Source organism: Botryllus schlosseri, chromosome 8 (genome assembly GCF_051294905.1).
Source record: "Botryllus schlosseri isolate E-star chromosome 8, Bs_hap1, whole genome shotgun sequence".
Taxonomy (NCBI): Eukaryota; Metazoa; Chordata; class Ascidiacea; order Stolidobranchia; family Styelidae; genus Botryllus; species Botryllus schlosseri.
Genome location: NC_137243.1, coordinates 17,338,769 through 17,365,437, shown reverse-complemented (window position 1 = coordinate 17,365,437; position 26,669 = coordinate 17,338,769). Strand labels below are relative to the sequence as shown.

Below are 26,669 nucleotides of genomic sequence, written 5' to 3'. Positions count from 1 at the left end.
ATTTCCCCAGTAGTAAGTGTCAGTTTCTGGCCAGATACTTGAGACTGAGTCGAGGAAGAATCATTTTCTTGAATATCATAAATGACTCGAGTCACCGACTCGGGTGAGACTCATGACTCGGACTGGGAAAAGTCAAATTCCTCATCGATTCCCATGCAAAATCGAGTATAATATATTACACTTCGAGTCAAGTATTCGGGTAGGAGTCGTTTTGGCATCACAAAAGTATGGATGCACAATAGCAAAATTCCCATTGATACAGAGCACTCAAAAAATCATATCTGGTCCATTGATACAGAGCACTCAAAAAATCATATCTGGTAACTCGACTGGAATGCTTAGCATTAAAACTCTAATCATTGTGCCCAACTCCAGTCACGACTTGGGTACTTAAAACCCTGAAACTGACCTTCGCCTCTCTCTTCCATGGGTGGGGTCCTCCGTGAAGAAGTCTGGGGCTGGTCAGATCGGCTAGGAGCGTTGGACCTGTAATGTCAACAGTCTGCGAACTGTCGGCCACGATTTGTAGCGTAGTTCTATTTCCTCCTGCAGTTGTACTTCAATACTTCATTGACCATTTCATGAGATTTAAGTGTGGAATATTACGAGTGGCCGACTATGACCTTATAATGTGCAATTATGACGCGTCAGTGGTTCTCTATTTACTCGATATTGTCCCTCGGGAAAAAATCGAAATTGACAACGTGAGGGGATAAGAAATTATGAAGTTTGGTTTGATTACCTGTGTTGTTCCTTTCCATGTTATACTAAAATTGTCAAATGTTGATGAGTTGAGAAAGCGGCTTAATGACACATCCGTACAAGCACTCAGTGACAGAGAAGGGGAGATTTGTTGAGAATTGTGCCAACTTCCACGCTGCAAAATGGTAATGAGCCCAAAATCCTAATACAAGTAAACAAAAGCTTTATATTTGGCGCCATATCCACTGAGAACACTTTTGAAAATTCAATTTAGTAATATTTTTCGCTTCGACATTATCTCTGCATGGACTTTAGCCATTACAACTTTCTAAAGACAAAACCATCACCTGCATATCGCCGGCTTCTTTGCCTCGGCAGCTGTGGGCGCATTGCCGAGGCTGTAGCTCTGGTAGGACTCGATGGAGCTTGCCGATTCCACATTGTCAACTGAAAATAAAATCGCGTATGTCCAAACAAGATCGTAAAAGGCATGGTAACGTCAAGTCGCACAGGCCAGGGTTGCAATCAAGACACAAAGTTCCGAGTCACTCAATCTTCATTTTAGAGTCTTGACTCGAGCTATTTTCATTTCACAGCGAAGTCAAGTTCAAGTCTAATTCATGGTGAGAAGATGACTTATACAAGCTACTGAATTTTCAAAATGTAACAAGAAGTAGAGCTACGGTACCCACTATTCGAAATTTTCACTTAGAACCACAACCAACTATCTTTGAAAATATGAATATAATTGAAACACAACCAACTACTAACTACTACTAACTGATGATACGAAATTCTGAATTTTAAATGAGCAAAGAGCTGGAATCGGCATTTTGAAATGAAATGAGTATAATATATTATATTTCAAGTCAAGTATTTGTGTATGAGTCGTTTTGGCGTCACAAAAGTATGGATAATTCCTATTGATACAAAGCACTCAAAAATCATATCTCGTACCTCAACTGGAATGTTAGGAATTAAAACTCTAATTGAGCCCAGCCCCAGTCACGACTCAAGTACTTAAAACCCTGACACTGACCTTCGCCTTCCTCTTCCGTGGGTGAGGTCCTCCGTGAAGAAGTCTGGGGCTGGTCAAATCGGCTGCGAGCGTTGGACCTGTAATGTTAACAGTCTGGGAACCGTGGGCCACGATTTGTAATCTACAGACTGTTGGTAACTTTGGAGATTAGACTTGTTTCCAACCAACATTCTAGTTAGTTGATGCTTAACTAACTACTGTATTTCAGCATAGTTCTATTTCTTCCTGCAGTTCTACTGCAATACTTCATTGACCATCTCATGAGATTTAGGTGTGGCTGACTATGACCTAACAATGTTCAATTGTGAAGTGTCAGTGAACGGACGGACGTAGTTTATTTTTGTCCTTGAAGTTGTTTTTTGGGCATATACACCAACTCATGATACACATACACACGATCTGCGCATATGCATACCACGAGTGCATGACGTGCATATGCCGCTGGACAAGAAAGTGCAGATAGGTTTACGGCTTTTCAAGTCATGCACCACCCCTCCATGCTATCCAAGTAATGCACGAGCGCAAAGCAGGGAAGCCACGGATACCAGTGTTTCTAATCAGGTCTTTGGTCTGACCCGGCCGGGTTTCCAACCTACGAGCCACAGGTCAAGAAGACGGACGCTTAACCATTGTCGGTTGTGGTTCCCTATGTACTCGATATTGTCCCTCAGGCAAAAATCGGAATTGACATTGTGAGAGGATAAGAAATTATAAAGTTTGTTTTGATTAACTGTGTTGTTTCTTCAGGTTCTATTAGAATTGTCAAGTGTTGATGAGTTGATGAAGCGGCTTAATGCCAGATCCCTACAAGCACTCAGTGACAGAGAAGGGGAGATTTGTTGAGAATTGTGCCAACTTGCACGCCACAACTTGGTTAACAAACCCAAAATCCTAACACAAGTAAACAAAAGCTTTATATTTGGCGCTATATCCACTGAGAACACTTTTGAAAATTCATTTTAGCAATATTTTTCACTTTAATCTTATCTCTGCTCGGACTTTAGCCATTACAACTTTTCAAAGACAACACCATCACCTGCATATGATCGGTTTCTTCGCCCCGGCAACGGTGGGCGCATTGCCGAGGCTGTAGCTCTGATGGGAGTCGATAGAACTTACCGACCACACATCGTTGCCTGAAGAAAAAAACTCGTATTACCAAACAAGAACTTAAATGGCATGGTAAAGTCAAAGTCGCACAGACCAGGATTGCAACGAAGACAAAAAGTCACAACTCATCTTCCTTTTAGAGTTTTGACTAAAGCCATTTTTAATTCGCAGCAGAATCAACATCGAGTACAAGTCAGACTTGTACAAAGCACTAGATTTTTTGAGGCTCATGTAAATCTGTAGCTACAGTACCCATTTTTCGGAAACTTGCATTTTTCGGAAACTTGCAACTAGAACCTGATCCAACGATCTTTAAAACTCCGGAACTAACAATAACGCATTCAACTACTAACTGATGATACAAATTACCGAATTGGAAATAAGCTAGGAAATATTGGACGAAGAATTGGCATTTCAAAATGACATGGTTTGTTGTTTGAAATGGAAGGGGTTCCGGATCCCAAACCCACCCCAGGCTACAACACTGTTTGTAGTAATGACTCAAAAGTACTCAGACATACTTCTACTTGCACTACTTCAATTGTTAATTGGTTATAATTTCAGACCGCCTCTACATCAAAATGAACAGTTTTTTATACTTCTTTTATATCAGTTTGCGGTGTTTTAGTCGAAACCAGTCCCAGAATATTTCATATTGGAAGTCGCTATTCTTGCAACCATATTGGAAGTCGCTATTTCAGCAAGTACTCAAGTGCGAATCAAATTCATGTAGTTACTTCTATGACGACTACTTTCATCAAACCTACTCTTAACAGGCTTATTCCTACAGATAAAGGACAGTTCCTGGTCTAATTAGCCTCGAGCCAATACTCGGAGTGAATATAAAAACGACTCGAGTCACTGACAAATAGCAATATGAATGAGTCTCAGGCTGGGAAAAATCGAGATCTTGAGTGATTCCAGTTTCACTTTTTACGACATCACAACGGTACGAATGATAAGGAAAGCTCAAATATGTACATTCTATGCAACCACAAGGATAATAATGCCACATTAATGCTCATATGGTTGATCACAATTTCAGATATGCCATGCCACCAATTGTGGATACAGCCTTTTCAAAGTAGAAAATAGTACCAAAACTAAAATTCCCGTTGATGCTCAAGCACTCAAAAACCTATCTCTCACCACTCCACTGGAATGATTAGACTTAAAACTAGAATCGTCATTGTCAGCCGAAGTCACGACTAGAGTCCTTTATAACCCTGACACAGACCTTCGCTTTCCCATTCCGCGAGTGGGGTCCTCGGTGAAGACATGTGGGGCCGGTTCGATTTGCTGCTGGTGTTGGATCTGTAATGTCGACAGTCAGCAACCTTTCTGCTTTGATTTGCAATTTACAGACTATGGCAAATTGGGACACAAGACTCGTTCCGACAAACAATCTAGCAAGTCGATGGTCATCCAACTACCGGATTTCAGAGTATTCAATTCAATCCAGTTTATTGGTAAGATTTTCATCTTTTTAATACATCACAAGACTGCAATACAATAAAAGATAGGAAGAAGTAGTCTTCGAAATCAGACACCCACCTGGCCTAGGCAATGTAAAGAAGGACGCGTGCACTCTGCACACAGAATGAGAAGTAAAATAGATAATATAAAAGGACATGTGACAATAAAGGTGGCATGTGTCCCGGAAAGCAAGATCCATATGTCAGTTCGTGGTCTGGTAAACTAGAGGGCTAACTAGTATTGATTCTGGTTCTACATGCAGTTCTACTTGAATCTCATGAGATTGTCAATGAAATAATGAAGCAGGAAGCATTACGATTGACCCCGACTCTGACCTACTACTGTCAATGTGCAAATGTGACGTGTCAGTGATTCCTTATGTCGTCGATATTGCCCCCTTGTCAAAAATCGAAATGAACAATGTGGAAGGATAAAGAAAATACTAGAACGTTCATTTTAAATACCAGTATTGTTTCTTTACAGCAGTGGTTCCCAAACGGTGGGGAATTCTCCCACTGGTGGGGAATTCAATGGTTACTGGTGGGGAATAGACGCATTTGCTCAAAATTATATACAGGACAGTCTACATATTCACGGTGACACATGCGCAATTACCGTTACCAGTTAACTGCTATGGAATGTATGTATCGAAAATTTTATTGCGTGTTGATCACAAAACCTCGTTTTTAACTCTGGATGGCCAATCATGGCGTCACAAACGCATCAAGCACGACAAGTTTGACGTGAAATAACGCTTTCACGAAATTGTGAGCGTTACTGGTATCGGTTCACAATATACGTTTTATGTTGCAGTTATAAGCGATTGTCTTGCGTACTGGTGTGGTTCTGTGTCTTGTGTAGTCAAACCAGCACATAGCTGCTCTGTGATGACAAAAGTGTTGGGTAGTGGGGAACAGGAACGTAACTGCCGCACCCCAACCCCCCAATTTGGGGGGAGGCGAGCTCGAAGGGGCTTAAAATTATTTCGTGAATTAACATCAATTATCGAGTCTTTTTTGGAAATTGATGCCACTTTTTCAAAAAAATTCGCGCTGCTTGCGCGATATAGCATTGCCGAATATCTTGATTATTGATCCCCTTCCCACACTTAAATGCGTAGAATTTATAGAAATGGCGACTTCGGCGTCGGCCATTACTGCGCCACGACGCACCAAGGCAGATTAATTTACAGGCTACGTATCATGTGACTCCGAGCAGTGTGCCAGAACGATCAGCAGCGAGACGGCCTTGGATGAGAAGGAATTCCCCTTTGGTGACCAAAAACTTTGTTATAGATACAATATAAATATGTGTTTAATTTCCATAGGCTGCTAAATGTATGGCGCCAAATGTTCATGTCCTGGCAATCTGAACCCCACAGGACAAATGCAAAATTTATTTGCCAGTAAAGCAATACCAACTTGAAATAGTGTGTGCCTTTTAGTTTTGGCGAGCATAATGTAGCGAAGTCAATATACCAACGGATCCGCCCGAAGATGCCTAATTGTTATTTAGGGGTCCTACCTTTTCCAACACATCTCCCTCAGCTCTGCAGGTAGCAAAATATATGCAATCCCCGAATATATTGACCGATTCAAACATGAAGCATATAAAAAATAAAGTTAGTTTTATCACCCTGTGGCGGGCCCAAGCCAACCTTGTTTTTTTTTTGTGGGGGGGGGGGCTGACGAAGTGCTGCTACGGTTCTGGCGGGGAATGCAGGCTTGGAATAAATCTGAAGTGGGGAATGAAGACAAAAAGGTTGGGAACCACTACTTTACAGGATCTAATAAAAGAAATTGATGTTGATGGGAAAGCGGCTTAATGCTGGACCACTGCAAGCAAAGGGTGACAAGGAAATGGAAACTTGCTGGGCATTACACCAAATTGCACGGCCATGAGATGGTGCACGAACTCAAAATCATGATACAAGTATCTTGTTTGATATCAGGCACCATACACCAAGGACACATTTCAAAATATTTTTTCAATAATTTTCGGCAAAACCCTTTCTCTAAGTCTAATTGCAACATTACAACTTAACGAGAACAACACATCACCTGAGTTTGGCCGGTATCTTTGTCTCGGTCAATGTAGGCGCATTGCCGAGGCTATAACTCTGATAGGAGGACGCGGAGCTGACTGAACTCGCATCATCCGCTGAAACAAAACACGTGTTACTGTCCGACCAAGATCGTAAAACGGGCCATAACCCTGAGTCCCGAAGACCAAGATTGTAACTAAGACACAAAAGTTCCGAGTCAACAAATCAATCTCACATAGTTTCTACTCTGGGAATATTTAATTTACACCCAAGTAACATCCGAGTCCAAGTCTTAAAGTACTCGGACATATTCCTCTTACTTTAACTACTTCAATTGGTTATGATATCAGACTACTTCTTAAACTTCCGTTTCAGTATTTTAGGCAAAAACAGTCCTAGACGACAACTACTTTGTTCCTCTACTTCTAACAAGCTTTTTCATGCAGATAAATGACAGTTTCAGGCCCGGTTAGTCTCAAGTCATTACAGAGAGCGACTAAAATTGACTAGGATCATTATCTCGTATATCAAAAATGACTCGAGTCACCGTCAAATGGCGACTCGAGTGAGACTCATGTTGAGTCATGACTCGGACTGGGGAAAATCGAGTGCCCAAGTGATTCAATGTTGAATGGAGTATTATACTTTGAGCCGAGTATTCAAGTATGAGTATAAGTCGTCATGACGTCACACCAGTATGACTGATGCGGAAAGCTCAAAATGTACATTTTATGCGACCACAACGAATGTAATATCACATTTCAGATTATTTGGCATTTTTATATTGTGGTTTAGGTATTATGTTGTTATCTTTTATTCCCAGACCAGTGATCTCAAACCCATTTATGATAGTGAAAGATTTCGCGGCACTACATACATACTTTAGGAATTTCTGTCATTCAGCTACCCTACTCCAATAACTTCAGTTTTATGTGTCGGCATTAAGCTGAATTTGTTATGCATGTGTTTTCTTAGACTAGTCACCAACTAGTCAATGAAAAGAAGGTTTTATGAACAATCCTAACAAGCAATAACAGACAATGTTTGACATAAATTTTGGGAAAATTGATTTGAAAATCAACATGAAATATGATAATACTGAACAGATTTCTACCACTATAAAATTTTGTTTGTACTTCGCGTGATTTAGTTTCAGAAGATTAGTTATTAGATATTCACGTATACATTCACTGCAGGTAGAGCTTGGATCAATCAAAGTGTTAAGCCAGCAAAAAGTATGCTGTTCTCTGCAGAAGATTTGGGGGACAGGGAGCATATTTCAATTTCTGATCCATCCATCGGTACCACATATCCCCTACCTTTTACAAGAACACAAGGAATATAATGTCATTTCTAAATCGCAATTTAAGATAATTTGTTAGCTTTTGACCATCCCTATTCCATTACTTTTCGTGACAATGATGTAAGTTGATCGCTACCTCGGCCATAGTTAGTGATGGTTAATACTTGATTCAGAATTGAATCACTAATGTTCTGAATTTTGTCATTGCCTAATATGTAGTGCCACTTGCGTTTCAAACCTGTATCATTCCGGCACTTTTTTGCTGAGATCTTAAAAACTTCAGATACATAATCCAAACAGCCTATTTGTTTTCTTTATCATCGCCTAAAGCAAGGGTCACCAACACACGATTCAAAATAAGCTAATTCTTCTGTGCCAAAAACCTCTATTCCTCACTAGATGAAGCGGCCGGGAATTGAAAATAAATTACCCCGTGTGACAATGACAACGCTGTGGGTTGATCACTACTAACGCTAACGTACGTAACTTTGCACCACATGATTTGTATGCTGTATTACGGAAAATACATCGATCCAAAATGCATCGAAACTATGATTCTCATCTCATAGATAACATAACTCTTAGTGACAAGGAACGTTTAATTTCAGTAGGCCCACTCCAAAAAATGGATTGTCACTTCTCGACTGGAATCATTGGAATTAACACTTGATTCCGACTCAACTCAAGTCATTTTACACAGCCCACGCACTCGAGTGATACGTCAATACCAGACTTCGGGCTTGCACTCGATTCCGTATCAAACCACCAAGGTTCTCGATTTAGTCCGGCCCTACTAATACAGGCGCACTCGCTTTTCAAACCTGAGTCTTTACAGCCCTTTTTAGCTTTCGATGAAGACGTGACCGTGGTGGGTCTTTTCCGGCTACTAGTTGTTACTCCTGTGGGCGCGGGCGGAAGTTCCAGCTCGTCCCTGTTTTTTTGTGAGCGGCGCGACATGTTGTATGATACCTTTGGCCCTGTAAGACAGAGATATTAACAAAAACTCCACATATGGTAATGCTAACTACAGGTGATAAAAAGTAACGTCAAACATGCAGTGAAACAGGTAATGACAAGGCGAAGGCTAACGATTGGCTGCCATTTGAAACAATACGGACTAAAGGCGGGCATTCAAATTTTCTTCAATTTTACAGTTCACACTATACACACACACACACATTATATATGTTAAGGGGGGAGACTACCCCTGGAAACGAAAAATTTTTCATTTTTGTTGATGTTTGTACTATTAGATGTTATCCTTCATATACTGAAGTTTTGCAATGATTGGATAAGCCTAAGTGTGTAAAATTTAACATTTTATGATCCTATCCAGTTTGGAACTAGCCACTCACGTTTTATTGTCGACTATCGGAGCAACTGCAGCAAATAGTGTGAAATCAAGAGGGAAAAACGGATTTCAAAGAATGGAAATCAACTCGCTCAGATCAGCGAAACAATGAATATGGCTATCAAAACAAAAAAACCTGAAGCTGCTGAACGAAAGCAGATACTCCTGGGGCGTTTCAGTGTACAAACAATGTCAAAATTGAAGTTTTCAAGGTATAACTGTTACTTTTTTGTGTTGCGGAATTAAAATGGCTTTTTCTCGAGATTTTGATTTTCATAAGTTGAGTACTAGTAACCATTTTTGAGGCAGAAAAAAACATCCAATCAACTTGAAAATTTGAAGATAGACATATCCTGGGATGCTGAATGGGATAGTACTTTTGTTTTCGGGGTACTCGGAAGGAGTCCATCCGTATTTGTTCGATAAAGTCAGAAAATGCCATTTTTTCAATTTTTTTCGAAAAAATAAGATTTTTTTCATATCTTACCCATAGTTGGGCTGTAAAAAAGTACTATCCCGTGCCTTCGATCTATTTTAATCCATAAAGAGCATTAGGAAACAAATTAGTTAAAAAATGTTGATGTGAAAATTTTTCCTAGAAATTAGTCTGAAAAATAACAAAATTCGATACAAATCAAAAATTCTTCGACGAAATTGCGTCAAATTTATATCGAAATTAGAATATCCAACAAAACACCTTGTGCCCAAATTTCAGATAGATACCTGTATTAGTGTTCAAGTTATAGGCATTTCACTGAATTTTTAATTCGAGGGGTAGTCTCCCCCCTTAACGCAATTCTAACCCATAAAATGGAAGCGATTAGAATATAATAGCTAAATGATAGAAATTATAACAGTACATACTATTTTTCCAAATCAAAAATCTTCTATTTCTACAATTTCGCTTCAACAGGTTCAAATTGATTCGAATTTGCATTGTTTTTTCAGACAATGTAACAATTTCATGCAGTAGTCAGTAAAATTTGAGAATTCAAATTTATTCGAAATTTTGTCACTCTAATTATCGTAGCTTCGCTTAGACAGGTTGTAAATCAGCCATATTCGAATTGCAGCTATTTTTTGCCAACGTAGAGATTTTTTCATCAACCACCCTCAAGTTATTTATGAACAAACCTGAAAACAATCAATACCAGACAAATTTCGAAAGGGGGGTGCCGAGCACCTGAAAATCCACCCTTGAATACGTCACTGACTGAGTGGCTATTACTGCAGCACTCCCGAGTTCCGAATCATGTCCAGAATATTATACATTTGTGTTAAGCCACGAGCGAAAGAGTTTTATTCTTACTTGAAGCAATCCTTGCAGATATTCTTCTGCTGCTTGTACTGTCGCCAGAGCTCTTAAATAGGAAAACACGTTTTTGCTATGGCACAGTAGTTAAATTTGTTACAGTAAACTAAAGCCCGACAGATTACCCGTTAGCTGATAATATCAAATCGATATCACACTTCTAAGATTATTATCGCCATCGATTATTCTCAGAGGTACAAAAATATCGGCCATTTTTACTACATCACAACATCGTAGCGTAGTTAAAGGAATATAATCTGCTACTACTAGACAGGGAATACTGATGCAATCTTATTGCTTACAAGCAGGAATGGTCAAGGTAGTCATCGTTGGTACTAAAGTACAAATAGAACTATCGCACATTTTTACTTACAAAAGTAGTGATTTCAAAGTAAAAAAGTATATATTTTAGTTCCAGTTTCAGCAAACAGACCAAAAACTTCAAAGTAGACATAGAGCAGTTTGAAACCAGTCCCGGATTAGAATTCGCCGATTTCTAACTACCATACTGTATCTTGACGTCATGAAAATTGCCGATATTTTTCACCTCTAATGGTTGATACCGACATTTCTTTCGGTAAATCAAAAGGCTGGATTATGGAGTCGTACCTGAGTTTTTGTCGTCATGTTTCTTTGCTTGCAATACTGAATATATACCGTAGGTTTATATTTAGAATGTAGCCAACCTCTGGAATTCAATTAACAGATAAGTTTTTCACAATCAAATTTATCCATGATAGTGAGGTTAAGGAACAGTGTCGCAGCCAAGTCAACAGGTTCTTAGTCAAAAGGTAATATTACTGTTCTACTCTAGTCATGTTCAACACGTTTTTACAATGAAACAGCGTCCAATATCCCGCCAACATTGTGAACATTCATTATTTTCACTATTTTCTAACACATTCAGAAGTGGTCAAAGTAGTCAACGTTTGTACTAAAGTGAAAGTAGCAGCAACTTTCAATATTTCTACTCAAATACAAGCAAAAGTAGCGATTTATATGTAAGCATACAAAAGTATTTGAACCTAGTTCAAAATTACATGTTAGCTTACCACATGTGAACACGGTTACACAAAATTGATGACGGTTATAGCATAAACAAAAATCGACATAACAGCACACCAAAAATGGGAATAATGAAATGAAAGGCCATCCGTTGTGCAACACACATGTAAAATACAATATTTTCAGTATCTCATACGTTAGCTAGATGAAGCAAAAATTGATTCTAAGCCAAAATAGATTCATTAACACACAAAAATGCGAATCCCGAAATGAAAATCCATTCGACAGTATGCAAAATACAGTTAAATGCCATGTTTTTCGTGTTTTCCTGAACAGCTAGATCAGTGGGGGCAACCGAGGGCGAGAATGTTCGAACGTGCAGTGAGATATATTCAACTATCATGGCCAAAAAATGCACATGAAGGCAGCTTATTCTGCATATGACACGATAAAAAGGTCAACTCAAGTAGACGCAGAAACCAGTTTTCTGAACACCTACTCAAAAAAATGACCCATTTTTTAGTCAATTCACCAGCGATCTCAGAGATAGGTGTATAAATTTCCAGATTATATGACCTGTTTCAGATCCATATATTTTGGGGGCAAAATTTGTGTCGATCGGGCGATGAATCGAAACGGGTTTGGGAACCACTGAGCTAGATGAAAATGATGGTGAGCAAGAACTAAAATAGATTCATCAACATTCAAAGAAACACTGCCCGGGATTACGTAAATTACGGGTAAAATGGAATCGATGATTGTAAGCACAAGCAAAAATTGAACGACAAATATATTACTAGGCAGCTGGAGCTGATCAATAAATTTATCATCCGCCCTTTTGGTCGAATTTCAAACTGAGAATTCATGATGTACGCTGAGCTGCATCAGCTGTACGAGAGAGATTCGAGCAAGCTTGATGCAGCAAGAAAGCGAACCGCTCGGCGAAATTTCAACTACTCACTAAGGATGGCGACACGAACTTTCAAACGCATTCACGTCAACTGCCTATTTTAGAGCTTTTCCAGGAGAGAGGAGATACATACCCGATTCATTTTCGGTTGCATGATGCACGAGGTGCTTTGGTTATAGAACGATATGATAGAACCTCCAGTTGAGGTCATAGAGTCAGCAAGACCAACGGGGTACCGCAGATACCAGTGTTACATTTGTATCCATGGGAGTATCCCGATGGGGATTGAACCCACGACCTCCAAAACACGGAGACGCTCTTCTTTACACTATCAAGCTTTTTAAACAAAAATGCAAGCTGAAATTTGACAAAGCTATGGCGGAACGGATGGGGATAAAGGTTTCGACATCAGCAATAAACCTATTTAGGAAAACAAATGATCCAAACTGAGCTTGCGAATTGTGTTCGTGAGACACGAGACATATACAAGGCCTCAAAGTAAAGTGAAGTAAACGTCAAGCAATAACTGAAGAATGCACCATAATTGCAAGACCTGATGTTCGAATAATATCACAATTTTCCTGACGGAATGCGTCAAAAACTGGGACTAAATGCCAACTCTAGTTAAATTCCACGCCAAAGGTCCAAGAGTATCCCGGAAATCCGGCCTGCCAAGTATTTCCTTTTCCTGACGGAATGCGCCGAAAACTGGGACTAGATCTCAACTCGCTTAAATTCCACGCCAAAGGTCCAGGAGTGTCCCGGATAGCATTCACATCTTAGGTGGAGAGTGGAAAAGGAAGAATAATGTTGAGAGAGAGAGATATGATATTCTTTTTCGCCTGCACAATCGAGATGCTTCGACTACGGAGTTGCGATACGGCCCTATGAGGTCATCTAGTCTGCGCCCTCGTTTTTTTTTCTCCTCCACGCTATCCGTAATTGCTGAGCGCCTAGGAGGATAGCTGCGGATTTTCGAGTCTTTGGTATGACCCGGCCGGGGATCGAACCCACGACCTACCGCTCGAGAAGCCGGACGCATAACCATTACACTATCTGGGCATCAATATTCATGTTTCGCATCTATAATAATCAAGACGCGTTCACTATCTCTGTAGCATTGTAGAAATGGGCGATAGCTAAGATTTAGGCCTAGAAAAGTGATGTTGAATTATACTGTTATGGGACAATATGACACAAGCACAGTGACCGAGGCGAAGAAGAGACCAGTAAAATCCAGGTGACGATTGTTGCCCTTGAAAAATTGTAATGGCCAAAGTCCACGCAGAGATACGGGTGAAGTGAAAAATATTACAAAAATGAATTTCAAAGTGTCCTGTATATGGCGCCAGATATCAAACAAAATACTGGTATCAGGATTTTTGGTTAGTTCATTTCGATTTTAGACCATGGGGCAATATCGACGACAGAACAAACCACTGAAATAACTCCGCTTCTACGGCTTGGAATTGAGTCAGATTTGTTTTGCATAGTTTTTGAAGACAGCGAAACAATTTCATGGGGTTGGCAGAAAAATTTGAATTTTTTTTTGCAATTTTGGGCAAATTCAAAATTTTCAAACTGTACGTAACCCGCGAATATTGGTTGGAATGAATTCAAATTTGGTGTGCGTCGATTTTTAAGGCAACCTAACGATTTAATCACGTAGCCAGCAAGATTTAGGAAAAAGGTTACTGCACATGAACTCGTACGCCCTACACAACAGCGCAGCTGGGAACGTTGGCACACTATTTTACACGATGTCCCTTGCCGCAAAACCCGCAGCCCTGCTAGTTGAGAATTCGAGCGATTTCGCAGGCCATCAGTGGCTATTCGAATTAAACTGTGTGCCGTACATACCGAATGGATTCCAAGGGTAAATTCGCCTCATAGGAAGAAATACCGGAAAGAAATTACGACCAGCGCAACAAGAATGAACGTGTACGCTTGGCACAACAAGAACACAATCAACGGAAGAGAAATTTCAACAGCATGCTCATCATCACGTGACAGTACATTTGACTTCGAAACTTCAAACCGGACTTGTACAAACTACCCATCTAGTTAGTTGGCGGTCAACTAATTATTGTTGTTTTAGGAGTTCTAGACCTTGTTGCACAATTTGAAAGGAAAACAGAGAGTATAAAACTAGAAATTTTTCAGATTTTTGCGCGTAGATAATAAAAAGAATTAGAGCTACACGGATGTTACCAACTTAGATTATAATTTAAATTACCGCTGTTTTAGATGATCCTAATGTATTGCTTAGCACAGCGCAACGAAGTGAAGTTGAAAAGTTAAAGTGTGCTTTCACTTCACTCTTTAGTCACAAAGAAACATCAAACTGAAGATTTGACAGCAGGTGATTTCATATATGAATGGAAAAACCTTGCCTTACAACTTGCTCAAATAGGAGGGTCAGTTGCAAATGGCATCATATCGTCCGTTGCAAAAACATTTCGAGAACGATCTGCTCCTGGCTACTGTTTTCGTAGATCCAAGGACAAGAGTGTTTCAACTGCTGATCCAAGCAAAAGCTCCTAGACATTTTGGATTTTGGAATTCAACTCGCTTTTTTTTTGTTAGTACCGCGCGTCACTCCCACTCCAAGTGGGCTCAGGAGGAGCAGCTGAATTCAGCTGCCCGTTAGCATGAACGCATGTTTCGGATTTATCTACTCGTAAGTTCACTTGCGCGTTTTACGGATCGCAATACCTTGCACATAAAATTCAATACCAAATTGGAAGTGATACAGACACAGAGCTTGGAAAATTGTAGAATTAGTGAGAGTTCCGTTATCTGTTATGTTATTCACTCAAATATATCTTCATATTACCGAATCATACGTAGGCTACGTAAAGTTTCACATCCGGCTCGAATTAGATAGTACGACAGGCCCACATATGATCAGACCTGATGTTCAAATCATTATACAAAAATACATAAGATCAGATGTTCAAATCACATCACAGTCCGAGGAATAGCTCCACATATTGCCAAACCTGATGTCTGAATCACATCACACTCCTGAGTGCAAGGTATGTCAAATCAAGAATGTTATAGGCTATTGGAAAAACCTACTATGGAGCTCTTACAACCTTGAACATAATAGGAGTGCCCAACTAATCACACCGAAATCAAAAGATGACACTGACTATCGTGCCAGACATCGATCTAACAATTGAGCCGGTTCGAAAATTTATCGAAGATCTGGCACACGGAATCGATATACTTAACAACTGCATTTAATTTCATTTCACTCACCAGTGAGATAAAAGAAGCGGGGTTCTAGTCTCGAGAAGGCAGATAATATTCATTTTGTGGAATTGTTGTCGGATTATCTAAAAATTGTATCCCTAATCTGGCTTCAATGTCGTCGTCTTTCAACTGTGTGTACAATCTGTACATATTACCATTTGTACTTTGTCGCAGAACAAGTTTAATAAAGCCCAATGCTAGGTCAAAATATTAGTATTGTGATCTGTGTGCCGGTAATTTGGTTGTGCACGTCATATAGAATCGAATACTCAGCATTTAATATTGCAATAGCAGACGGTCATTTTGTCTCGTACGAATTTGTCCGCCAACTGGTTGCCAAATTTAAAAATCTTCACGTGGGCTACATATTAGTTCTATGCCGAGAGTGAACATAGTCCACAGGTGCACGAGTCAGGTGCACGAGTTTGTCACAATACCCATCTTTTAATATGACAATAGCAGACTGTCATATTGTCTCGTTGCGAATTTGTCTGCAAACTCGTCAAATATATAAATACTTATGAAGGTTACATAATACTTTTATGCCATGAGTGAACAGCTGAACACGATCCAGAGGTGCGGGAGTTCGTCACAACAACTTTACAGTTCATGAAATCAAATGACGCTGAAGAGCAGTAGAGGGCTGAATATACCGTATTAAATGTTAATGCTTACGTACAAATGGTTACATCAACGATCCTTGAATGTTGGCAGAATTCGTCAGCCACCATGATGCAACAAAAAGTTGTCTCAGGGTGCTGTTGAAATTTCGTAGATGTGATTATGTTCCTGCTGCGCCAAGGGTACGTGTTCCTTCTTTTAGAGCTGGTCGTAATTCCTTTCTGGTATGTCTTCCTATGAGGCCAATTTACTGTCGGAATCGATTCGGTTGCGGGCTGCGGGATTCGGAGCAACAGTCATCGTATAAAATAGCACAGCGTTTCCAGCGGTGCCGTTGTGTAGGGGCGTACGAGTTCATGGACGGCATCTGAAACTGGAATCCCTTTAGCATCTTCATAGTAGAGGCCCCTGGAGCATGAGCTCCACAGCTCCCTCCTTAACTGGGCAGGTCTGTAAAAAGAAAATTTGCGATCACGGATCATGTTAATTCGGAACAAATAAATCAAGTTCACAACAGATTCGAATCATCAGGTAGGCTACCCACACATAACGTAACCAGACTTGTACAATAGGGCTGTTCAAAAATAACTTTTTTTCCTGAATCTTGCGGGTTACGTGATTAAATCGTTAGGATGCCTTGAAAAACGACGCACACCAAATTTGATTTCATTCCAACCAATATTCGCGGATTTCGTAGAGTTTGAAAATTTCGAATTTGCCTATGAATGCAAAAAAAAAATTTCAAATTTTTCTTCCAACCCTATAAAATTGTTACGCTGTCTTCAAAGATCATGCGAAACAAATTTGACTCAATTCCAAGCCGTAGAAGCGGAGTTATTTGACTTTTTCGATGATAATTCTTGGATTATCCTTGATTGGGGGATAATCCCAGAATTGTCATCGAAAAGCTCAAATAACTCCGCTTCTACGGCTTGGAATTGAGTCAAATTTGTTTTGCATCATCTTTGAAGACAGCGTAACAATTTTATGGGGTTGGAAGAAAAATTTGAAATTTTTTTTTTTGCATTCATAGGCAAATTCGAAATTTTCAAACTCTACGAAATCCGCGAATATTGGTTGGAATGAATTCAAATTTGGTGTGCGTCGTTTTTCAAGGCATCCTAACGATTTAATCACGTAACCCGCAAGATTCAGGAAAAAAAGTTATTTTTGAACAGCCGTATTGTACAATCTACTGGATTATCACAATGTGCTATTGCAACTAGAACACAAATAATCAAATTCAGAGCTAGCAATGGCTGCCAAGTAAAACACACAACAGAAAAAAAACCTGTATCGCAAATCACGGCAAACGATGACACGTGTTCTTTAGTTGAGAGACAACTATTTTTGAACATCTCTCTAAAACTAAAACGACACACTATTCAAAGTCTGCAATTAGAACTGTTTGCCTTTCAAATTGCGCAACAAGGAGTGGAACTATAAAAATAAGTTAGTGGATCGTCAACTAACTAGATCCGTAATCCATACAAGTCCACTTTGAACTGCCGGAGTCAAAACGCGTGATGTGATAATCAGTAGTAATCAATGTAACCCAGTCTCAGTCGACATCCACATCATAGTCGAGGCCACGAATGATAGTGCTGAACAACACTTACCATTACCATACCGCCAGAGGTACAGACACGCTTAGGTTTTGCTGAGTCTAACAGATTGATTGTCCTCCCGGTCATAATAGCGTCTTTTCGGCCGTCGACCGACCGTCTCCGTCTCCTGTTTGAAGGAACATGTTCATTTCCAAAGTGAGTAGAGCGGGAACATAATAATCGTACCAAAGTATGTTTTTCACAGTGGCATCAATTGATTGTAGTTAGTGCAAGAATTGGGTGAAGTGAATTAAATTCGATTCAATAACAGCAAAGTGAATTTAAGTCAAAACTACATAAAGAAATACAAAGAACTAGAAGGAAATACAATGAAAATGAAGTTTAGTTCATAGGTCCATGTGAAAAGTCTAGTATTTCCGGTACGGCAGCATGATCACAGTTCAAACAACAGAGTGTTTGCCAACAACATATCCGAGACCTTCTACGTTGGGCTCGCAGTGACCCAAAAGTATTAGATGAAGTCGACAATATTAGCTTTATCTAGTTGTCTACTTGAGACTATTTCGAGTAAAATGCCGGAAATCTAATCATTCTACACCTATATCCATATGAAACAATTGAAGCCTGAACCAATGTTGAGGAGCAATATAAATGTATTGACAAATATTTAGGCTAAGTCCGATTTAAATTAATTATGCGAGAGGTTTGTTATAATTAGTAGTGAGCAGAAAGATACTGCTACGCTACAGATAGAATTCTACGACAATGTAAGCTCTAATCACTACGTTTGCAGGCTGAGTTAAACCAGGTTGCACACTTGTTGAACTACTGGTTGCTCACATATCATATCATCGTGTTGACTGTCGAGAGCATGTACTTGTACATATGTCGGACAGGTGCAGCGAGTTAGTCGACACGGATTAATGGATGACTTGAAATTGACTCGAAAATCTTCCTTCGAGTCACGAGTAAATCCACGTTTTTGAGATGCCGAGTCAAGTCAAGTCATTTTTCCAATGTGACTCGAGTCAAATAAAGCCATCTGAAGAAGTTGACTCGAGTCATGACTCGAGTCATCCCAACACTGACTTGGTCCGACTCCAAAACAGTTCTTCTCCAGATTTTGTCGAACATAGGAATATTATTCTAGTTGGCGTAGTCCAGGGGCGCCTCCCACCTTTTTACTATTCCCGGCCACATTTCGATTACTTATGTAATAGCCTACGACCGCATTCCAGGGCATAGTCTTAATTAACTAACTGGGCGCCAAATACCTATGGTAAACTGTCCATGTCCGAAAGACTAATCGACTCTCGGCGCTAGCAGGTATTTATGGGCAAAAGAATTTTACCTCGAATCAGCAGACTAACTACCGTAAAATCACATGAACACTATCATTAACAAAACTCTCAACATGTCACTCTAGTACCATACGTGCAAATAAACGGTTTCATACTTTACATTTTAGGTTGATTTCAATTTTCGAAGGTCCACGGGTCCGCTATATATTTTTTGAAATTTTTCCGGTTTGCGAGGTGGAAAAGTTTGAGAACAACCGATGTAGACAACATTGTCAGAATGAAGCAACACGGTGTGTCACAAGCAGTGTAGGCACAACTTGAGTGCTGTCAGCCAACAACTGCTGCTGTTGAACGTCCTTGTCAAGCTTCTTAGTAAGGACATGCACTTTCTACCCAAGAAAGTAGGAGGAAAATATATCTCGTTCTACAAAAAAAATTAAATATTTCTACCATAATACGTATTGTAATCACTAGAATTCTTCATAGGGCCAGATGCCGTTAAAATATTGTTTTTTCCATGCAAAAAGTTGCCTGTTTCTAAGCCAAAGTGTTTTTTCATGCCAAACTACTTCGTTAGGACAGCCAATTCCAACCAGAAAGGAAGGTAAGTTGTACAATTTAACTTTATGTGGGAAAACACCGAATTTGCATACGTTAGGTCAAAATTTGGTTAAAACTCAAAAATTTATTCAAAACTCAGTTTGTTAAGGTTAAAAAAAGCCAAACTTTTGATTTTTAGGTCAAAATTTTCCTTTTAGGTAAAAACACCGCCCTAAACTCATAACACATCGGTTGCTTGTATATCTACATATCCCTCCATAGTATCGTATCAGTGTCTGTGACATGCACATTGCACAATGCACAATCATGAGCAATGCATCTACTATTGCACAGAGTGAGATGTAGCAACTCAACAAACAGGCCAGCTAACCAACCACAAATGTTATAAATTAAATTTAGGGAAGTTCATAGCCGACAAATATGCTGACACTGTCCTAGTGAATTTGTTTTCTCTTAATAAATACGGCTCGAGAACAACGATTCGAGTCTGAACGAATCTGAATGAAGTTTCAATTCTTGACGATTCAAGTCTCGGGAGTCAGGCCTGTAGCCAGGGGGTTTCGGGAAAGGGGGGTCTAATGCCCGACGCGAAACCCCGTCCTTTTGAAATGACCATTCTGACGCTAATATTACTTTGCAATTCAATAGGTCGCATTATCAGTGTTGGGCGCGGTCAACTACCGAGAAGCGTGCTGCTAATTAGCGAGATTCGTCCGTGCACTAAGTAATGCAACGCGATCTCTCGCTGACATAATCGCCAAATTAGGTCACTAATTGCAGCGCGCTCGGCGATCGTCGCTGGCCTGATATGACGCGTCTCCAACAAGCCTAGTTCTGCTAGCTTCAAGAATGGCATCTGCAATAGGCCCGGCCGATGCGCACTTACGGCACTGTACCGTCACTGGCCTGCACAATCGCATCTGCATTGCCCCAGTGCGCACAATATTATCGCTGGCCTACACAAACGACACGTATCTGCAATAGGCCTCGTACGATAGATATCATAGCTGGCCCGACTACCCCATCTCGGGACTAGCATGCTTTATGTTATTATGCACAATGCGTAGTGGCCGGCCATACAAATATTACACAATATCAATTATTTAATGTTACCGCTATTTGGTAATGTATCAGCCATTGGCGCTAGACCTTGGTACGTTAGGTATGCGCTCGTGCATACCCTGCTTATTTTAGCAAAATAATGATCCTTATTATATGGACAAACGGTGATGTACATCACTATAACTATTATCCAAACGAAGCTACGCATTAGGACAATAACGCGACGTCGTTAGAGACGACGATTTCCGCTCGTGCGCTGAGAAGACTGGCACGCGCGCTGAGAAAACTATCTCCTAGCTATCACGATTCGACGACCAAACATAGGTTCTCCTTTTCTAAGTTCAATTGCGTTAGCATCGATAACCGCCGTTCAAGATAACTTGAGCTACTTTTGGCATATAACACTTTTGAATCGGAGCGCGAAGTTGATCGGTGTATTATTGTGTATGCCAACGAATTGCAATGTATTCCTGTCCATAATCGTTACTCCAATGAAGATTTCTAAATGTAATCGGGGAATGCAGCAATGTAGCCAAAATCGCAGTTCAATCACCAACCAATTGCCGCGATGCGAGCAGGACAATTACTGATTGGTTGCGCGATTGTAATGATCATTATTGTCTGCGTGACATATTCGTATCCCAGACTTGTAGCGCTTTGCCAGCCCGTCGTTCAATTTGTTACTCACATGTCGCATTTTGCGTTATATTGATGTATTCCGGACATCTCATTGGCATAAATTCTGATTTTATTCCATGTCTGTGCGGCGAACCTTATATATTCCTATAAATCGATCGCCGTCCGAATGCCTGATAACGCAGCTACATATTAGAATGATTTAAGATTCAATTCAATAATTCGTCCGTATGGATTTATATTGATGAGTGTAGGGCCGATATTAGCAGTCCACATTCGTGAATTAACGTTGCACGTACATCGGTACACCGGTGGCAGTGCAGGCAGTAGGCTACGTTCTAGTGCACTGCATCGACACGGAGTGATTGCGACGTCACACGATTCCGCAAACCCACTCAAAATTACGATTGTCCTTTCTAATCGCATAACTCTTTGCAATGGAGGATTTAGTCTGAGGAGAATTACCAATAAAACGTTGAGACGTGGGACACACTCGTTTTTAAAAACGGCGTAGCAACGTAACTGGTGTTAGCCTATGACGGATCGATACTGATTTTCATCACACCCGACTGTCAACAAGTATGGCGATGATACTTACCCTGATTTGAGTGGATAGAGGTCGCCTCCAGACCTTTTCAACTTGTTGCTTACCAAGATGCCGTTCTTTCCTGGGCATTGCAAAAATATCTCCCCTCATCCCATGAAATGATCAAATGCGTTCTTGATACGTGCGAAGAGGACCCGGTGGGTTTCGTTGTTTCGTCCGATAATAGTCATGTCATTGTGAATGACATACTCGGTATCTTCACCAATCAACTTCGCTATCAAGCTTTCTTCGCTATCAAGCTTTCTTCCTCTTCGTTCGCAATCGCGATTATACCTATGCGTCAGACAGCAATATTCGTGGATCTTAACGAAGCCACGTTGCATTTGAAATGACCTCGCGCGAAGCAATGATTGTTAATGAAAGTTTCCGAGCGACACCTACTGGAAGTTAAGTGAAACGTCGAAGCATTTACGTAAATTCTTGGATTTTATTATCGATGTCAGGGACTATGAATACATAGTAATGACAGTAGCCGGTTTATTACTGCGCCTGGACAAATCGCGTACATATTTGATTTGATTCCGAACCAAATCATGGATTGGAGTGCCACTCATGTGACGTCATGTATGATGTGAAAAGTTCAAATATGTAAGCCTACCGTTTACGCGACCACGTGAAAATAATGGCCATTCTACACTTCATCAATATAATTGGCTATTTTTCTAATATGCCTATTTAATGGAACTTTCGTAAGGATATGCTATGGTTGATCATGACTGAACTGTAGGATTGTTCAACAATAACCTTTTTTTCGGGTTGCGGGGATTCACTGATTGATTTGTTGGATTAGCCTACCTAAAAAACGCTGCACACCAAATTTGACTCAATACCAACCTGATCTTTGAGGGGTTCCAGGGCCATGAGCAGAATAAACACCGATAATGTAGGAAAGTAACGTTCGTTCCTTACAATAAATTTCTATTATTTCCACCATAATGCGTGATGTAGCTATCGGTCTTCGTTAAAATGAAGTGTTTTCGTTTAAAAATTTGTCAGTTTTCAAGTCAAAAAAGTTTTATTCAGGCCAAACTACTTCGTAAGGACGGACAGTTCCAACCAGAAATGAAGGTAAGTAGTAGAATTCTAACATTGTGTCAAAATGTTTATTTTTCTAGGTCAAAATCTTCCGTTTTTAGGTAAAAGAATCGCCCTAGTGATGACTAAACATACGGTCATCACTCGCTCGGGCAATTAGATCGGATCGATCGAAGGTGCTCACCTTCTCACCTTTTTCTATTCACTCTCATCAAACCCGGTGCTCTACAGTGACATGACGCAGGCTGGTGTTTTTTTTTTTCTGTTTTTTTTTTCGGTCATTATACCTTGCCGAGTCAACAACATATATGTTCATTGTTTATTCCCACACAATCAGAGTAATTGATGGCGGTTATTTATGGACATGCTTAGGCTTCATTCACTTCTCATCTATGCAGTACAAAAATCAACATATCTTTCAAGAACAACGCACGGTGTCCTTGTGGTTGTCAAAGCCAATACTGACACCTTCTTAATATCCGACATATCCTTATACATAAAAAGGAATAAGTTGCAACAGTCTAATTAAACTTAAATTAGGCCGCAGAAGGAATATCGTAGGACATATGTCTTGGTGGATTTGATTTTGCTCTGCAGAGCGTGCTCATTGCTCAAGTTAAATCCGTAGAGTTCGTCAGAGGTGGTCAGTAACGAAGTATTTATACTTTTTGGAAGTACTCAAGTACTTTTTGGAAGTACTCAAGTACTTTTTCTCTACTTCGGGTACTTACTCAATTATATCTGATTTTCTCTACTTCTACTTCGTAATATTTTGTGATCTACTTACTTACTTTTCGCTATTTTCAGTTTGTCAAGTATAAGTAGTTTAATCCCACAATGCGAAAGATAGCCTGATTAATTTCGGGGCTGTTTTCATGGAGTACCAAGACCAACATTTAATATTCATAAAAGTCAAGTAAAGTAGAGAAATTTTGTTGCGCTTTGTGCACAGTAGTTATGGAGTGACAAATATGTTTTCACGAAAGTATCAGTGAATATAATTTAGGTACTGGATTGCTTGGTTCCTCTCACTGCACATTCACACACCCATATCAAATATTTCATCACATTAATTATGGTTCACCATAACGTTTGAAACTACCGTTTCGCAATCTAGCAATTACCTCTCATATCGTAATCTGGCAGCCCATGACGTGCCCTGATAATCTGGAAAATCCGGGTTTTTTCAACGTTACCCCTGTTTTAGCAGATCACCTTTGGACAAAAGAGATGAAATATATTTTCCGCTTTTTAGAAGTGGGGTATTTGTATTTCACTTTCAATTCCTAGTATCATGCATTGAGTTCGATTTACTTTCAGTTCTTTTGTCTGCAGAACATACAGGTTGAAGCATAAAAGTAAGTGTAGAAATGTCTCTATTTTCCGAAAATAAAGGTAAACTAAATATAAATTGTACGATCAAAAATATTTGTTATTAACGTATACTAATCGCGCAAAGTGTTGAAACCGTATCCGATTCAACTTTTTCGTATTGCTCTTCGCCTAAATTTTGGGCCTTATAATATGGGGTAGGGCGCCATGCCATCAAATTCTCTAAAACGAGGTCTTTCAGTAAGCAAAGGGTTAGTATCGCATTTTCATATCAATACTATAATTTGCACCCATGATGCGAAATAATGCTTATTCTGTCGAAAATTGATACCTCCTGGGATGCATCAATACGAATCAAGCTTTCTGCAACTTTGCATAGTTCAATTTGCAGCTTTTGACAGTCCATGTGATCGAATTAAGACTGTTTTCAAAACTACTTACTTACTTGAGTGGATTTAAAGTAAGTCAATTCTACTTCTACTTCAAGAAATTTAGGTAGCTTATGGAAGAAGTACTTCGACTCGTACTTGAGTAGATTTTTTCGTCGCTACTTCTAGTTCTACTTGAGTAGTTTTCTTGACTACTTTGACCACCTCTGGAGTTCGCAATATTACAAAGTTTGTAGTTCAAACAAAGGCCATAAGAATACGAACTAGGCAGATTTTTCTCATGGATTAGCATGCTTAGTGGCATCACCAATTAATTTTATACAGGCCTATGCCTCAACGATCTGGACTCGGCCTGAGATCATAGGTCGAAGAACAGGAAAGTGTTTCTAATCCTAAATGGTGTAGTTCGCATTACGAAAAAGAGCCGGAAAGTTGACCTTTTTTTATTCAACCAACGGAGAATTCAACAAAAGTGTGTTTCTGGAGCCGGGAAAAGTTACTTTTTTAGTCAACCAACCACAAAGTCGGGAAAAGTTCCCAATTTTTTTCAAATTTTACTTCAGTATTATAACCCTGAAAATTTTGAAAAAGTGGCCTCTTTTCAGATTTTCAAAATATGGTGACCCTATAATATACCAACATCTAATCCTGGGGCGGGCAACTTTTCCATCCGGCGGGCCGGATAGGAGAACATGAACATAAGACGGGCCAGATTCCTGATATTTTTTGATGATTTTAGGGCAAATCCCCCCCGTGGGAAAGATCCACAGATCCGACCATCCTACCCGGCATTACCCTTTGTACATACAATTCAGATAAGCACAGATTCCTGCAATTGCGAACTATATCTGGATTGGGAGACCGATTCACGGGGGAGCCCAAATCGGTGATATGAATGCGATAAAAAAATCAGAGTGCATTCGGCTTCTAGTCGCGCGAGGCGCGAAATTGTTTTGCATAAATGAATGAATTTGATCAATGATATTGGTAGTGTCTGAGCAAGTGTTTTTTTCAAAATTTACAGCACGTATAATTATAATTTTGAACATTTATCATGGCATCAGAATATACATACATTCATGAGCTTATCGCAGATTATTCACTTCGGGCGGGTTCATTCTTGATAATTACTTTGTTGAAAACTCCTGCAACCCAACGGCCTCGTGCTATTATAGTGTATCTAAGATACTGTATTTTCATAATCAAAACATTTACGTAAAGACCCTGAATCGCGCGAAACTCGCGATTTTTTTAGTTTGAATCCATCTGCCAGAAAATATTCCACCATTTACAGATATTACGAATATTTTCGAAAAATCTGAGAATGGCATGGCTCCATTCGCCCCTAACCACGTCAATGCTACGAACATCAGTTGCATTGGAACGTCACTTTGTCTTGCTAACGGTCATGATTGAAAGTGTTTGCGCCTAATTGCCTGTAGACGTCAACGCGGGCCACATCATCACGTAAGACGGTAAACGGTCGGCGGGTCGCACAAAATCCCGTCGCGGGCTGGATCCGGCCCGCGGGCCGTATGTTGCCCGCCCCTGATCCAATCGAATCACAAGACTGAGGTTATGGCACACTGCCTATACATGCGACATTACGGAATGCTCTTCACGGTCTTATTGAAAGGGCGGGGGGTTACGTTATGGTAGGTCGATGTCCAGGACAATGCCAAATGAGTAAACAACATCGCTATTCGGTAGCAGACAGCCGTGAAGCACTAGCATATTTTCAATATATGTATGCCCATTACGTATTGTATCTTTTGACACAGCTTGATTCTCTTACACTCAACGCAGTTTTGTACCATGTTTCTATCGTTCTGTAATCGTTGCTGCTGTCAGATATAACGAAATCTATTGAGCGTGTATCCTGATTGCTGAACAGTCAGAGATTGAAATTGCAACACTGCAGAACGACCTCCACCTCATAGCCCACCAGGCTGCACGAAACTTTTGGTTCCTTGTGGACACGGAAAAGTACAGTGGTGTATGCGCAGCAGCTATGAAGGTTGCAAGCATGTTTGGTACAACTTATGGT

At 40.0% G+C, this 26,669-nt stretch overlaps 1 protein-coding gene across 2 annotated transcripts; it reads right to left on the bottom strand.

Moving 5' to 3' along the window:
• Window positions 1-1,393: 1,393 nt before the first annotated feature.
• Window positions 1,394-22,508, bottom strand: LOC145445278 (uncharacterized). Of its 2 annotated transcripts, none has more exons than XM_080323456.1 (8): window positions 21,858-22,508; window positions 17,751-17,865; window positions 10,947-16,581; window positions 10,335-10,386; window positions 8,496-8,651; window positions 6,388-6,487; window positions 4,089-4,165; window positions 1,394-2,877 (listed from the first exon to the last, which is right to left on the bottom strand). In XM_080323456.1, exons 3-8 carry the CDS (start codon window positions 10,962-10,964, stop codon window positions 2,774-2,776), a joined length of 507 nt encoding a protein of 168 aa, XP_080179582.1. In that variant the 5' UTR covers window positions 10,965-16,581; window positions 17,751-17,865; window positions 21,858-22,508; the 3' UTR covers window positions 1,394-2,773. The 2 variants fall into 2 exon arrangements, with proteins under 2 accessions (XP_080179582.1, XP_080179581.1); XM_080323455.1 differs by lacking the exon at window positions 21,858-22,508 and adding an exon at window positions 17,925-19,987.
• Between the last annotated feature and the right edge of the window lie 4,161 nt (window positions 22,509-26,669).

Coding starts and splice junctions, on each gene's coding strand:
- LOC145445278 (XM_080323456.1), bottom strand. Junction 4,166..6,387: donor AAGATACCGGCCAAACTCAG/GTGATGTGTTGT, acceptor TCGACATTACAG/ATCCAACACCAGCAGCAAAT. Junction 2,878..4,088: donor CGCGGAATGGGAAAGCGAAG/GTCTGTGTCAGG, acceptor TTTTTTCTTCAG/GCAACGATGTGTGGTCGGTA.